Below are 16,304 nucleotides of genomic sequence, written 5' to 3'. Positions count from 1 at the left end.
CATTAGTCAAGGTGTCTCCAACAAAATTAAATCTTCAAATTCAACTATAGATGGAATAACTTGTAGCTGCCAAAATGGAATTACTGAGCAAAGTAGTATATAAAAAGTAAACTGTGGATACATCAATAAAAAATTATTTTCAAGTTGCAATTATATTAAATATTGTCATTAAAATTAATTATTATAAATAATGTAATTAAATAATTAAGTTAATAAGCTAAATCAAATTCTCGTAATTAGTTTGATTGTAAAGAGATGTTCATTTAAAAAATTTATTTGAATTCGAGTTTTTAGGAGAACAAATAATAGGTATTTATTTAGACAGCATTCTTTGGATATAATGTTTGCCCATGTTTGTGGAACTTGAACTTGATGGTTGAATTATTCTCAAGATTCAATAAAATATTACTTAGGTCACTGTTACTTGCAAACTTAAACAAAAAATTTAGCCTTGGTTATGGCAACAATATTTATATTGTGAAAGGGCGTAATAGTTGTGATGGAAAGTCATAACACTTACATCTGTTTACCATTTCATTTTGATTCTTTCATTGAAGTCAATGCTTGGTTGAGAAGCTTCACTAGGGAGCATCAATGGCGGTTTTCAATCTACTCTTTGTTGTGTTTCCTTTCTTCTGTTTGTCAATAACCTCTCTTGCGGTGGACACCATTCGTGTGAATCAATCCATCAGAGATGGTGAAAATGAAACCCTAATTTCAACGAACGAGACTTTCGAGTTGGGATTTTTCAGCCCTGAACTATCGAGTAATCGTTACATAGGAATATGGTATAAGAAGATATCTCCAAAGAAAGTGGTTTGGGTTGCCAACAGGAACAACCCTATCAATGATACAAATGGAGAATTGTTACTTGCAGAGCAAGGAAACTTGATCCTTATGAATGCTACCAAAGGAACTGTTTGGTCTACTAATTCACCAAGCTTAGCTACTAATCCAACTGCTCAACTTTTAGATACCGGAAATCTTGTTGTCCAAGGCAATGGAAATGGAAATGTTGTGTGGCAGAGTTTTGATTATCCGGCTGATACATTTTTACCAGGCATGAAGCTCGGGATAAACTTGGTTACTGGCATGAATCGAAAGCTAACAACCTGGACGAGCATCAACGATCCTTCATTAGGTGACTACACGTTTGAGATCAATCCTGATGGACTGCCTGAGTTTTTCCTTGAGAATGATTCGGCGATGGTATACAGGACTGGATATTGGAATGGTATAACGTTTAGTGGGATAATCTTTCTAGGGCCGAATCCGGTTTTTACAATTGATTTTGTTTCCAATGAGAAGGAGATCTATCTCAAATATGAACTTAAAAATAAGTCGGTTCTTTATAGGATGGGTGTAACCCCAGATGGCACCATCGAGCGATTCATATGCGATGATCCCGCCCGAGGATGGAGGCCGTATTTGAACGTAATGACGGATACATGTGATTAATATAAAATATGTGGTGCATACGGTAGTTGCAACATCAAGAATTCCCCAGTATGTAGCTGCATGAAAGGGTTTGTGCCTAAGGATCCCAATGATTGGGAAAAAGCTGATTGGTCACACGGATGTGTCCGGAAAGTCCCATTGAGTTGCGAAAGAGGAGAGGATTTTCTCGAGTACCCCGATATCAAGTTGCCAGACTCGAGGAAGGCTTGGTACGACCGGACCATAGACCTTAAAGAATGCAAGAACCGATGCTTGAGGAATTGCTCTTGCACTGCCTTTGCAAATCTTGATGTTAGAGATGGAGGAAGTGGATGCATACTTTGGCTAGGTGATCTGATTGACATCAGGGAGTACGAAGAAAATGGACAGACTATTTATGTGAGGATGGCTGCCTCTGAAATAGGTACAATATTTTCAAATTTATATTTTATATACCACAATTAAAGTTGTCCATGGACTAGGTGATCTATTCTACCCGGTCAGTCCAACTCAATTTGGATTAAGTTTGGACAAAAAAATTTGTCCTAGAGTTGGTACAGCCTAATTCAAATTTAAATTAAATAATTTTTAAACAGTTTTTTTATTTAGAATTAATATTAAAGTGTATAAATATTAATGCGGAGGGATCCACTTACATAGTGTAAAACCAAAAGTAATTTTACATACTTCCGTAATTATTTATATAATTAATATTTTAATGATCCAATCGTTGAATTTATCAATATTATTGTACTTGTCATACTTGTAAATTTTCAAACCAACCCAATTTCTCTATCATGTCGATCTAAAATATTCTATATATTAATATATATTCAACGGTTGAACTTTTTTACATAAAATAAATAGTTGGAAACTTTAAATATTAATCATATAAATAATTATGATTATGAAAGCTCGTAGAACTACTTTAATATTTACACTATGTAAGTAGATCCCTCCTTATTTTTAATATTTATTATTTTTTAAACAACGATATAAACTATTAAAGTAGGTTAGACTTGAACTTAAACTTTAATTTTTTTTAAAAATCAAGTCTCAACTTGTTCGATCGATTCCATGATCGCTTCTATTCCGAACATATAATAAAGATACCTTGTTAAAAATAATTTTTTTGCATTTATTTTTAAAATCTTTTTATGAGGTGGCATTGTTGATTTATTAAGTTTATCAAATATAAACTAATTTTTGCAATTTAAAATTCTTATATTGACCAGTTAATAAGTCAAACATTAAGAATGGATTTGAATGAACAATTTTTCAAAATTTTTGATGATTTTAAAATACACTAGATTAAAATATCAATGTCTAATTACACTGTTTAGATAAAAAAATTGAAGAAAAAAAGATATTTTAAATAAAAAATAGAGAAACAAAACAGTTTGAATAAAATAAAATCAATATTCAACAAAAAAATTACATAATGTTGGTGTACTTATGGGTCGGACCACTCGTCTAGGCTCGAAATCCAGCTCAAAAGATGAGAGGATTTGGACAAAAATATAATGCCCGAAAAATGGGTTGGGTAAAATTTAAGGCTCGTTTTCTATACAGGATGGATTTTTGGTAAGATTTTTTAGCCTGAGCCTGGCCCGTCCCAAATATTATTATGTTATAAAAAAATTATATTATTTATATATGTTAAATAATGATTATATATTTATACTTATATTAAATCACTAACTTAATTACAATTAAACCCATTACTCAAAGCCTAAAAAACTTACCACTAAACAACCCAACCCAAAATATAAAATTTTAAAAATTATATTTAATAAAATAAAAATATTTATTATATTTATATGTATTTTTTTAATATAATAAAATATTTATTATATTTATAGTAGTGTTTTTTAATATAAATATTTTTCAATATATTTTTAATGTGTTAGAGAACTTTTATTGTAGTGTTTTTTTAGTGCATTTTTGTGTATTATATTTTTTTTAAAATTGTTTTTAGATAAAAACTAATCTAAAAAATCAAATCTGGATGGGCCAGTTTAGACCTAAGTTTATGTTTCTTAACTTGGATCAAGTTTGGGTAAAAAATAAGTGAGTTCATTTTTCTAGTCGAGTCAAACCCAAGCCTAAAAAATTAATCTAGATATCTTGCACGACCCAACTGACTATATATATACTAATGTTGAATGACACTTTAGTTTGATTTATCCTATTTTGCCCTTCGAGCTTTTGCTTTCAATATATATGTGTATTTTATTTAAGTGTTTAACACAAGTCAATCAGATACCAAATAAAATTTATAAAAATCGATTTAAACCTGTAATAAATTTAAAAAATTATACATCATTTCAACTAAAATTTCATTTAGTGTTCTTTAATTAAATTTTTACAAATATAATTTTTACATACATTTTTCCTCCATATCATTTATGTGCCATAATCTACGAAAAATAATAATTTAAATTGGAATGGTTATTATGGCAGAGGCGTTTAATCTTTCGAAAGGACAGAAAAGGTTGAAGATGATTATAATCCCTATTACTACATCTGGTGGAATATTTGGGATTTGCTTAGGCATTTTCTTGATCACGAGGATGAAGAAACTTAATAAGAAAGGTAAACTTTCTCTTAAACACTAACACTAGTTTTGTTTGTATTTAGGAGAATGGATTGTATGAAATAGGGACATTAAATCATTTTGTATTCCTTTCTAAATATTTAATGATATTTTAATAATTTTTCCATGTCATTTGTACATAATTTTGGTAATTTTTTTTAATTCAAACCTCCAACCCCGAACCCTGTTGAGAATAATTCAAAATAAAATTGGTGGGATGTTTAGAAAATCTTGGTAGTATCTTGGTAGTTTCAGATTTTCTAGTTTGACTAAATAATTTGTTAGCTATTTTTATCTTAAGTTAGTTTTCATGTAAGCCTATAAATATAGGCATTTATTCTTTGTTTTTTACTCATTCAAAATTCATTAATAAGAGAGCAACTTTCCTACATATTATTCTATCTTTCTCACGTTTTATTCTCCAACAATTTTGGCATCGGAGCCAGGTTGGATCCTTTAGGCAATTGAGTGAAAGTGAGGTTTGGGTCCATTAGGGTCTTTGGGAAACACGAGAGAAAAGAGTGAGTGTTTTTGGAATGGCATCAGCTGGTTTTTCTTCCTCTCAACCACTCATACCCATTTTCAATGGTGAGAAATATGAGTGGTGGAGCATCAAGGTGAGGACATTGCTCAAATCGCAAGAGCTATGGGACTTGGTGGAGTACGGGTTCGTTGACATACTTGAACCTGATGAAGAAGAAGATAGGAGGTTGAAAGAAGTCAGGAAAAATGATGCTAAGGCATTGTTCATTATCCAGCAAGCAGTTCATGACTCTATTTTCTCTCGAATTGCAGCAGCAACCACATCGAATGAAGCATGGTCAATCTTGCAGAAAGAATATCAAGGTGATTCAAGAGTCATAGTAGTGAAATTACAATCACTACGACGTGATTTTGAGACCTTAATGATGAAGAATGGTGAATCAATTGCTGATTTTTTGTCACGAACAAGGACAATAGCCGGTCAATTGCGCTCCTATGGTGAGAAAATTTCAAACGAGACAATTGTAGCAAAAGTCTTGCGAAGCTTAACGACAAAATTTGATCATGTTGTGGCTGCTATAGAAGAGTCCAAAGATCTGTCAGTTCTTTCCGTTGATGAACTGATGGGATCTCTTCAATCTCATGAGGCGAGAATCAATAGATCAGCAGAAAGGAGTGAAGAGAAGAGTGAAGAGAAGGCATTTCAAGTGAAAGGTGACAATAACCGTTCAACAAATAGAGGACGAGGAAGAGGAGGATTTCGTAGAGGTCGTAGCGGTGGCTATGGCAGAAGCAGAGGCAAAGGAAGGTATGATGGACAAAGGCAATCGAATGAGCAAGGTAACACAAAAAATGGCATTCAATGTTACCATTGCAATAGATATGGGCATGTAAAAGCTGGTTGTTGGTATAAAGATCAAAAAATGAATTTTGCATCAGAAAGTGAGGAAGAAAACAAGCTTTTTATGGCTTGTATTGATACTAACCATAAGTCAAGTGATTGGTGGTTTGTGGATAGCGGTTGTTCGAATCACATGACGGGTACCAAATCCTTATTCAAGGAGCTCGACGAGTCACAAAAGCTAAAGGTGCAACTTGGAAACAAAAGGGAGATGCAAGTTGAAGGAAAAGGCACTGTGGAAATCGTTAATAGCCATGGAGAAGGAAAAATGTTGGACAATGTTCAGTTTGTTCCTGATTTAGGATACAATTTATTGAGTGTTGGACAACTAATGGCTGGTGGATATGCTGTCGTATTTGATGATGATGCATGTATCATCAAAAACAAAAAATCAGGCAAACGAGTCCATGTCAACATGACACCAAACAAGATGTTTCCGTTGGATGTTTCAAACATGGAGAACTTTGTTCTTGCTGCAAATACAAAGGATGACTCGAAGCTATGGCATTTGAGGTATGGTCATCTCAATATTAAAGGCCTGAAATTACTGAGTGATAAAGGTATGGTTCTTGGACTACCGAAAATTGTCTCTCTTGATTTATGTGAGGGGTGCATTTATGGAAAGCAAACTAGGAAGCCATTTCCTGTTGGAAAAGCATGGAGAGCTACTGAATGTTTAGAATTAATTCATGCTGATCTATGTGGTCCTATGCAAACCGAGTCCTTGGGTGGGAGCCGTTACTTCTTGCTGTTTACTGATGATTATAGTCGCATGAGCTGGGTGTATTTTTTGGAAAACAAGTCAGAAACTTTTGAAAAGTTCCAGAAATTCAAGGTTATGGTGGAGAATCAAAGTGGCTGCCATATCAAAGTTCTTCGCACAGATCGAGGTGGAGAGTTCATGTCCAAAGAGTTTAATATGTTTTGTGAGGACAGTGGCATCCATAGGGAGTTAACAATTCCTTACACTCCTGAGCAGAACGGTGTCGCTGAGCGGAAGAACCGAACTGTTGTGGAGATGGCAAGAAGCATGTTACAAGCGAAGGGACTCTCAAATCAGTTTTGGGCGGAAGCTGTGGCAACATCTGTCTATCTACTAAATCTCTCACCAACAAGGGCTGTCATGAACAAAACTCCATATGAAGCTTGGTGTGGTAGGAAACCTAATGTAAGTCATTTAAGAATTTTTGGGTGTGTTGCATACGTTTTATTAAATTCTCATGCTCGTAAAAAGCTTGATGAAAAGTCTGAAAAATGCATTTTCATTGGTTATTGTACTCAATCCAAAGCATATAGATTGTATAACCCTCATAGTGGAAAATTTACAAGTAGAAGAGATGTAGTGTTTGATGAAAATGCAAGCTGGGATATGAGTGTAGAACAGGTACAACAGGAGATTTCTTTTCCCATAAAAGATTCTATAGATAAAAAGGAGGAGCCTGCACCAGCAATATCTACAACACTTGAAGAATCTTCTGACGAGCCAATTCCACTAAGGAGATCAACAAGGGTCAAAAAGCCAAATCCGAAATATGCTGATGACACTTATGCATCCTGCCAATTTGCCCTAGCCATTTCAGATCCTCAGTATTATGAAGAAGCTGCTGATAAGGAAGAATGGAAAAAGGCAATGATGGAGGAGATACAATCCATCGAAAAGAATAGAACTTGGGAGATGGTCGACTTGCCGGAAGATAAAAATGCAATTGGTTTGAAGTGGGTGTTCAAGACAAAATTCGGTGCAGATGGAAGCATCCAAAAGCACAAAGCTCGCCTTGTAGCGAAAGGTTATGCACAGCAATATGGTATTGATTTCGAAGAAACTTTCTCTCCAGTAGCTCGGTTCAAAACGGTGAGGCTTGTTCTAGCAATAGCTGCACAATTACAATGGCCTGTTTACCAGTTTGATGTCAAATCAGCGTTCCTCAATGGAGATCTACAAGAGGAAGTTTACGTAACACAACCAGAAGGTTTCATAGAGAAGGGAAATGAAACAAAAGTTTACAAGCTGAAAAAGGCGTTGTACGGATTGAAGCAGGCCCCTCGAGCATGGTACAACAAGATCGATGGGTATTTTCAGAAGAAAGGGTACATGAGAAGTGAGAACGAGCCCACCTTGTACGTGAAAAAGGAAGGTAAAAATGATTTCATCATTGTTTGTCTTTACGTTGATGATATCATTTATACTAGTTCCTCTAACTTACTTGTTGATGAATTTAAGTCTCAAATGATGAATGAATTTGAGATGCCCGATATGGATTTATTACATTATTTTCTCGGTCTTGAAATTCATCAAGCTGATGATGGAATTTTTATCTCACAAAGGAAATATGCCAAGGATCTTCTCAGTAAATTTAGTATGCTTAATTGCAAGCCTGCAGCTACACCCATGAATATCAATGAAAAATTGCAGCAAGAGGATGGAGAAGAAATGGTAGATGCAAGGAGGTTTAGAAGCTTGGTTGGAGGTTTAATCTATTTGACTCACACTAGACCCGATATTGCATTTCCTGTTGGTGTTATTTCCAGGTTTATGCAGCAACCTTCAAAGGTTCATTATGGAGCAGCAAAACGAGTCTTGCGATACATTGCTGGAACTTTGGAGTATGGCATATGGTACTCAAAAACTTTAGATTTCAGATTGTGTGGGTTCACAGACAGTGATTGGGCAAGTTCTCTAGATGATAGAAGAAGTGTATCAGCATTTGTTTTTACTCTAGGTTCTGGGGTGATCACATGGAGTTCTAAGAAGCAAGCTACAACAGCATTGTCAACCTCAGAGGCTGAATATGTAGCAGCAACTGCAACAGCTTGTCAAGCCATTTGGCTAAGGAGAATGTTAACCGATCTCCAACAAGAGCAGAAATGTGCAACTACCATATTTTGTGACAACAAATCCACTATCTCTATGACAAAGAATCCAACATTTCATAGTAGAACAAAGCACATAGATATTCGTTATCATTTCATTCGAGATTTGGTAGCAAAAGAGGAGATATCTTTGGAATATTGCAACACTGAAGAGCAGCTGGCAGATATGTTAACAAAAGCATTATCAAAAGAGAAGTTTTGCTATTTTAGAAGTTTACTTGGTGTCTGCAACTTTAAATTAAGGGGGAGTGTTGAGAATAATTCAAAATAATATTGGTGGGATGTTTAGAAAATCTTGGTAGTATCTTGGTAGTTTCAGATTTTCTAGTTTGACTAAATAATTTGTTAGCTATTTTTATCTTAAGTTAATTTTCATGTAAGCCTATAAATATAGGCATTTATTCTTTGTTTTTTACTCATTCAGAATTCATTAATAAGAGAGCAACTTTCCTACATATTATTCTATCTTTCTCACGTTTTATTCTCCAACAAACCCCGAATTCAAACTCAAACTCAGAACTCAGAACCTTAAACATTGAATCTTGAACTTGGCCTTCTGGTTTAGGATTTAGGGTTTAAGGTTTGAGTTCATGATTCAAGGTTCGGGGATTCAAGGTTAGGTTCAGGGTTCAGGGGTTCAAAGTTCAGGTTAATTACCAAACTTATGTATCAATGACATGGAAAAAAATTGGTGAAATGTCATTAAATATTTGAAAAGGGATACAGGATGACGCGGCGCCCTTGTTTCATACAATCCTTTCTCTTATTTGTTTTGCTTTTTGAGTAGTAAGGGTATTACGGGCCACAATTTATATCGTAGTCATAATGATAATGTTATAACCAAGTTTGATTTTTCTTTACAACTCACATGTCATTGATTGGAGCAAATCATTGCCACTCACAACATAGTACTAATAAGTGATTTCTGCAATTTGATTTTTTAAGTATGAGATGAACACTCTTAATTAATAAATCAGATATTAAATTTTGAATTTGAGGCTACTTGGAATTAATTGTTTTGCGGTTAATCTTCTTTTGACTAATGATTCCTATGGTTTTTAGGAAGCACACAACAAGACCTAGAAGAGCAAGAAGACAACAATGAAAGAGGGAAAGGAGATTTAGAAGTACCATTATTTGATTTTCAGACAATATCTATAGCCACTAACAATTTTTCACTACAAAATAAGCTCGGACAAGGTGGCTTTGGAGCAGTCTACAAGGTATCTCTGTCCAAGAAAAAACAATTTTGTTTATCATTGAGATTGAATATCATTTTCCAATCTAAATTATGAATTTAAATTTAAAAAAGAAAACAATTTTTCGAAAATCAAACATTGATTCTAAATTGGGATTTTAGCAAATAATAATTAGTATATATAAACAATTTTTAAATAATTTTCAAATTAAACCTTGATTTTAAATTGGGATTTTAAACAATTTTTTGACTTATCTTTTTTATCCCAATTTGGTACCTAAGTTTTTCAAATTGATACTTGAGTTTTCTTTTGTCCCAATTAAGTACTTGAGATTGGCTTTCAATGTTCAATTTGGTATTTCAATTTTTTTGTTTGTCCCAATTAAGTATTTATAATTTTTTACTAGAGCAAATGTGCCAAACATTTATTAGGCCATATGATGTCGTTGAGCCTAATATTAAATTGAATATTAAAACCAAACTCAGATGCTAAACCGAACATTGAAACCAAATGATATATTAGCCCAAATATTCATATTGTTTTATCAAAGAAACAATAGTCTAGAGATAAAAGGAGTTGCAAATGTTGGGATTCAATGGCTTGCTTATTTAAGACCTAAATACAATTTTTCTATATTTTTAACAAATAATAATTAGTATATATTAATGTTTGAAGGAACCAATCGAGGTCAAGGCTTCTGCTTGTTCCTTTGAATTCACCTCCATATATGATTGCATGAACTAAATATGATTAATTTTCGAATTTTACATAAGAATTTGCTCAACTTTGCAGGGAATATTGGAAAATGGACAAGAAATTGCTGTGAAAAGGCTTTCAAAGAAATCAGGCCAAGGAATTGATGAGTTCAAGAATGAAGTGTTGTGCATCTCTAAGCTTCAACACCGCAACCTAGTCAAGCTTTTAGGGTGTTGCATTGAGCCACATGAAAGACTTGTGATTTATGAGTTCATGCCAAACAAGAGCCTAGACTCCTTTATATTTGGTTAGTTTTATTTTTTTAATTTTTTTATTTATGTATTTCATGTTGATTTTACGGTTTATGAAAATTAATCTTTTCAAGTTTTGATAATTACTTTTTCTAACAATATATCTTTAAGGTTCGAATTTGAGTTCCCTCCCTCAAAGTGTAATTTGTCTTACCACCGCATTGTGACAGATGTTGGAGCAAGAGGGCCTTTGGACCCCCCCCCAAAGTTTGAAAAAAAATTATTATGCCCTTTGAAATTTTTAAAAATTTTAATTAGGCCCCAATTTTTTTATTGAAATTTCAGTTAAGTTTTCTAAAAGTTTTGAAATTTTTATTTAAATCTTTCAAACTTTTTAAAAAATCTCATTAATTCTTTAAAAAATTTTAAAATAGACCTCCAAAATTTTATGACACGTTCCACTACTGTCGTTGCACCTAATATTTGTTGGTAACTTTTAATTTTTTGTATTATTTTAAAACTGGTACAATACAAGTAACATGAATATTTATATTCCACCATCATCATTGTCACTGCATTCAATACTTGTTGGTAGGTTTTAATTTTCAGTAGTATTTTGAAATTGATACAATGCAAGTAACATGAATATTATATTCCGCAGATGAAAAGCAAAGGATATTGCTAGATTGGCCTAAGAGATTCCAAATTATCAATGGAATTGCTAGGGGACTTCTTTACCTTCACCAAGATTCAAGACTTAGAATCATACACAGAGATTTAAAAGCTAGTAATATATTACTCAATTATGAAATGACTCCAAAGATTTCAGATTTCGGCTTGGCTCGAAGTTTCGGAGAAGACGAGATTGAAGCTAACACGACGAGAGTGGTTGGCACATAGTAAGTATTTCAATCATATTTTCGTAAACCATGTATGTTATCGTTCTAAATTTCATTAAATTGAATAAAAAAATTTATGCAGCGGCTATATGTCTCCTGAGTACGCGATCGATGGCTTGTTCTCTATAAAATCCGATGTATTCAGTTTCGGAGTTTTGGTGTTAGAGATAATAACTGGAAAAAGAAACAGGGGATTCTCTCATCCAGACCACAAGTTCAACCTGCTTGGACATGTAAGATCAATTAATTGTCCCTTTAATTATAATTTGAGTCCCTCTACTATACTAAAAGTTATGAATTAATATCTATCTACATTAATTTGGCATAATTTTAGTTTTTCTACTTTTATAATGTTATTAGTGTGTTTAAATTGATAACACCATAAGTGACATGATTTTCTTACAAGGCTAATATACTATTTGGTATCTGAGTTTTGCTTCAATATATAATTTGATACCTAAGTTTTTTTTCTCCCAATTTGGTACCTAAGTTTTAGTACTTGGGTTTTTCTTTGTCCCATTTAAGTACCTGAGTTTAGATTCAATGTTCAAATTGATACTTAAGTTTTTTTTTTCCCAATTAAATACTTGGTTTTTTTTTTACTAAAGCACATATGTCAAATATTCGTTGGGCCACAAGACATCATTTGGTCTGCGTATCAAATTGAACATTGAAGCTAAAGCTAGGTATCAAATTAGGACAAAAAACTCATATACCAAATTAAACATTAGAGTCAAATTCAGATACCAAATGGTATATTAACCCTTCTTAAAATTGTCTTACACTCATTCCCTGATATGCAAATTTATTATTGATTGAATTTCGTTGTGGTCTTCGTTATAAAAGGTAGAGGAGCTAACAACCTCTATACTTAGTGTCAAAATTCCTGTATTGTGTGACACGAAAGCTTGAGTGCAATTTCTATCATAATAAAGGGACTAAAAATAGAATTAAACCATTAATTTTCACTTTCATTATTATTTTTTAATAAGATTTTTCGATATTGTGTTCATCAGGCATGGAAGCTTTTAAACGAAGGGAGGTCATTGGAATTAATAGATGAAAAGGTAAGGAGTTCAAGCGAAATATCCCAAGTGTTGAGATCAATACAAGTGGGTCTCCTATGCGTGCAACAATGTCCAAAAGACAGACCAGACATGGCAACTGCAGTTTTGATTCTGAGTAGCGACAACATTCCTTCATTACCTCAGCCTAAAGAACCAGGCTATTTCGCTACAAGAATTGTCCACCATAACGGTGACCCTTCTTTCTCGACCAATCTCAGCCCTCCATCTAATTCACTGTCCATAACATTCCCAGGACCTCGTTAGTAATTTATCCAAATCTGCATTTTAGAATTTTGGGTCTTTTTAATAAATGCATATATATAATTATAACTTTTAATTCATTGATTTATTTAAGGTTTTTTTATATACCTCAAAGATATGAGTTCAAACTCTGATATTATCTTCCTCCTCTCGATGTTTGGGGTTTATGTTTTGTAGCAAGATGTACAAAAAAAAACAGTACTTTGTAATTATATGTTACATAATATTCTTTTTGTCCAATTTTTTTAATAATCTTATTATAGGTGTTCTACAACTAAAACGCTTCATCGAGATCGTACAGAAACTTACAAGATCTCAAGTAAAATGTAATTCAACATTATCATCATTATTCTAAACAACAGAAGCCTTTACCTTCACTAAAAGAATGACACTTCAATGGCCTCTACGTTATAGTCCCAAAGAAATATATTTTATACATTTATTTTCAATTAGGAGACAATTGTTATTATCCCATTACATCCTAATGAAACACTCGTATCTTTATACCTATCTCTCTACAATCACCTTATATATAGTAAGATATCATTCTAGTGGAACCATGCCGAAGCTCCCCCTCCTCTATAAAATCCTTCTCCGTCACCAAGATGAAAGAAAGCTCCAAGAGGCCTACTAAATCTATGTTAAATCCCTTCGAAGAAGCCTCCAAACTCATGAAACTCTCGGAAATCACCATTCTTAGTAGCTTTCTACACTATCAATAGTGCGAACCACCTCTACTTTAACGGCTTTCTGCATCCCCTACAATGTAAACCGTCATAACAAGTCATCCCAACTTTTCTATTATAAAAAATTAATAATTTAAATGTAGTTATATGTTCCATGCTATTCCCTTTACGCAATTAAATTCTCTTATTTTAGTCAATTTTTTAAATGTTGACTTTTATTGTTTTAAAATTTTTAATTAATTAAATTTTATAATATATATACCTTCATGTCTTTGAGCCAAGCCTAAGCAAACACAAATGGGTCCATTAGGTAGCTTTAAGCCTAGCAAAGGCAATCAGCCCACATACATTGGCCAGGCCACCAAAGCACACCAAGGGGTCTAACATCATAGAGTACCATTACCCCTTCTCTTCTTATACATTGTTGAGATTTTTACAAATCTTCTCTTCTTATACATCATGGATCTCCATCTCACCCACGGATGAAATTAAAAAAGGGGTGTTTTCAGAGGCGAATTCAGAAATAATTTTAGGGATAAAATTGATTTATAAATTTTTGAGATGTTAAAGTGTAACTTTATCATGTATTAATTTATGATTTTATTATTTTTCAAGGGACTAGATAAAATTTATTTTCATTTGGGGGGCAAAGTACAATTTACCTTATATTAATTTATAATTTAATCATTTACAAGGGACTAGAAATGTATTTCTTTTTATTTTGGGGAGCAATATTTTCCCCCTTATATTCACCCATGGGTGTTATACAATTAAAATCATTCGTCAAGATCATACAAAACCTATAATATCTTAAGTAGAATGCAATTAAACTTCATCATCAGTATTTCAAACGATAAAAACTTCTACTTTTACGAAAGGAATGACACCTCAATGGCCTCAACGTTATAGTCTCAAAAAAGTTCATTTTATACATTTATTTTAAATTAGGGGACAATTATTATACCCCAATACCATCAAATTATCCTATTACATACTAATGAAACACCCATATCTCTATAGCCATTTCTCTACAATCACCTTATATATAGTAAGACATCATTCCATTGGGACCCATGCCGAAGATCCCCCTCCTCTATAAAATCCTTCTCCGTCACAAGAAACCTATTAAATATCTGTCAAATCCCTTTAAAGAAGCCTCCAAACTCATGAAGCCCTCAGAAATCACCATTCTTAGTGGCTTTCTGCATCCCCTTTAATGTGAGTCGCCGTAATAAGCCATCCCAATTTTTATATTATAAAAAATTTTATTCAATATTTTAAAAGCTAAAATATTACATAATAATTACATATTTTTAAAATCAATTCAAACCAAACCCATATCACTTAAAACAAAGCAATTTGCTTTGTAATTATATTTGTAAGTAAACTTCTATCTTCTAAATTCTTAATTCTAAGTCTTAATTTAGTTGGAAAAGTCAACCCATGTGAAATTTCTTTGATTGCTTCCTAAACCTAACATGGGGCCACCCCTAACCTATTTGATTTAGATATTTATAGATTTTTTAATTTTGTTTAATATTTATAGAATTTTTAATTTTGTTTAGTTTGTCTAATTATGTACCCAAAGAAAAAAAAACATCAATTGGACAGAATTTTTAATATTCAATTCCCTTAAAAAGAGTTAGGCACTTTATTCTTCACATGTTTGTTTATCATCAAATTGAATACATAAAATGATAATGTCAACTTAATATGATCCATTAAATACTCTTCCATATATAGAAATATGAAAAAAAAACTCTTTGAGAAACTGGAGATGACATTTATTATATAGTACTATGGTTCCTCATGTTTAATTTTGAGTTAACTATTTGTTTATATTAAATTATTGATTTAAAAATTTTGAAGATATGTCGATTAAGTTTTAGTTTGATTGGCATAAGTATTGTTGTTAGTATAGGAGAATGTAGGTTTGAGTGTACTGAAGCACATTATCTTTCTATTTATAGGTAGACTTGTTAATGGGTTAGATTATCCACCCAGACCCGAAGACCCACCCAAAATTTAGGAGAATTTAGGTAAAAATATTAGGCTCGAAGAATGAAATTGGACAAAAATTTAGACCATTTTAAAATATGAGTCGAGCTTAAGGAGGATGTAGGTTTGAGTGCACTGAAGCACATTATCTTTCTATTTATACGTAGACTTGTTAATGGGTTAGATTATCCACCCAGACTCGAAGACTCACCCAAAATTTAGGAGAATTTAGGTAAAAATATTAGGCTTGAAGAATGAAATTGGACAAAAATTTTAGACCCTTTTAAAATATGAGTCGAGCTTAAACTTAAACATTCAAGACCCGACTTGTCCCATTTCTTTGATTGCTTCCTAAACCTAACATGGGGCCACCCCTAACCTATTTGATTTAGATATTTATAGATTTTTTAATATTGTTTGATTTGTCTAATTATGTACCCAAAGAAAAAAAAACATCAATCGGACAGAATTTTTAATATTCAATTCCCTTAAAAAGAGTTAGGCACTTTATTCTTTACATGTTTGTTTATCATCAAATTGAGTACATAAAATGGTAATGTAAACTTAATGTGATCCATTAAATATTCTTACATATATAGAAATATGAATTTTTTTTGAGAAACTGGGGATGACATTTATTATATACTAATATGGTTGGACTATTTGTTTATATTAAATTATTGATTAAAAATTTTAAAGGTACGTGGATTGAGTCTTAACTCAATTGGCATAGACATTGTTATTAATGCAAGAGAATATGGGTTAGAGTGTGCTGAAGCACATTATCCTTCTATTTATGGGTAGATTTGTTCATGGGTTGGGCTACCCGCTCAGGCTTGAACGCCCGTCCAAAATTTGGGAGGATTTGGGTAAAAATATTAAGCCCAAAAAATGGGATTGGGCAACAAAATTAGACCTGTTTAAAATACGGGTCGGGCTCAGGCTTTAACATTCAAGGC

General features: G+C 32.7%; 3 protein-coding genes across 3 annotated transcripts; all 3 read left to right on the top strand.

The window, feature by feature from the left end:
- The first annotated feature begins 594 nt into the window (after positions 1–594).
- On the top strand, positions 595–1,458 carry LOC107942882 (G-type lectin S-receptor-like serine/threonine-protein kinase At4g27290). The gene has a single exon (XM_016876614.2). The coding sequence runs from the start codon at positions 595–597 to the stop codon at positions 1,456–1,458; it is 864 nt and encodes a 287-aa protein (XP_016732103.1).
- A 60-nt stretch (positions 1,459–1,518) lies between these two features.
- LOC107942885 (G-type lectin S-receptor-like serine/threonine-protein kinase At4g27290) lies at positions 1,519–2,707 on the top strand. Its single transcript, XM_016876616.1, has 2 exons — positions 1,519–1,861; positions 2,673–2,707. The coding sequence occupies exons 1-2, from the start codon at positions 1,519–1,521 to the stop codon at positions 2,705–2,707; spliced, it is 378 nt and encodes a 125-aa protein (XP_016732105.1).
- A 6,171-nt stretch (positions 2,708–8,878) lies between these two features.
- On the top strand, positions 8,879–12,664 carry LOC107942884 (G-type lectin S-receptor-like serine/threonine-protein kinase At1g11410). The gene is made up of 6 exons (XM_041115479.1): positions 8,879–8,903; positions 9,351–9,511; positions 10,280–10,490; positions 11,096–11,333; positions 11,416–11,498; positions 12,465–12,664. Exons 1-6 carry the CDS (start codon positions 8,879–8,881, stop codon positions 12,662–12,664), a joined length of 918 nt encoding a protein of 305 aa, XP_040971413.1.
- Positions 12,665–16,304: the final 3,640 nt, after the last annotated feature.

Source organism: Gossypium hirsutum, chromosome A06, assembly GCF_007990345.1.
Source record: "Gossypium hirsutum isolate 1008001.06 chromosome A06, Gossypium_hirsutum_v2.1, whole genome shotgun sequence".
Lineage (NCBI taxonomy): Eukaryota > Viridiplantae > Streptophyta > Magnoliopsida > Malvales > Malvaceae > Gossypium > Gossypium hirsutum.
This window is presented reverse-complemented; position numbering and strand designations above follow the sequence as displayed.

What these genes read in the sequence shown, in the direction of transcription:
- LOC107942882 (XM_016876614.2), top strand. Translation starts at nt 595, where the DNA reads ATGGCGGTTTTCAATCTACTCTTTGTTGTGTTTCCTTTCTTCTGTTTG.
- LOC107942885 (XM_016876616.1), top strand. Translation starts at nt 1,519, where the DNA reads ATGAAAGGGTTTGTGCCTAAGGATCCCAATGATTGGGAAAAAGCTGAT. An exon ending in GATGGCTGCCTCTGAAATAG is followed by an intron (nt 1,862 to 2,672) that starts GTACAATATTTT and finishes TATATTGACCAG; the next exon opens with TTAATAAGTCAAACATTAAG.
- LOC107942884 (XM_041115479.1), top strand. Translation starts at nt 8,879, where the DNA reads ATGATTCAAGGTTCGGGGATTCAAG. An exon ending in TCAAGGTTCGGGGATTCAAG is followed by an intron (nt 8,904 to 9,350) that starts GTTAGGTTCAGG and finishes TATGGTTTTTAG; the next exon opens with GAAGCACACAACAAGACCTA. An exon ending in ACGAGAGTGGTTGGCACATA is followed by an intron (nt 11,334 to 11,415) that starts GTAAGTATTTCA and finishes AAATTTATGCAG; the next exon opens with CGGCTATATGTCTCCTGAGT.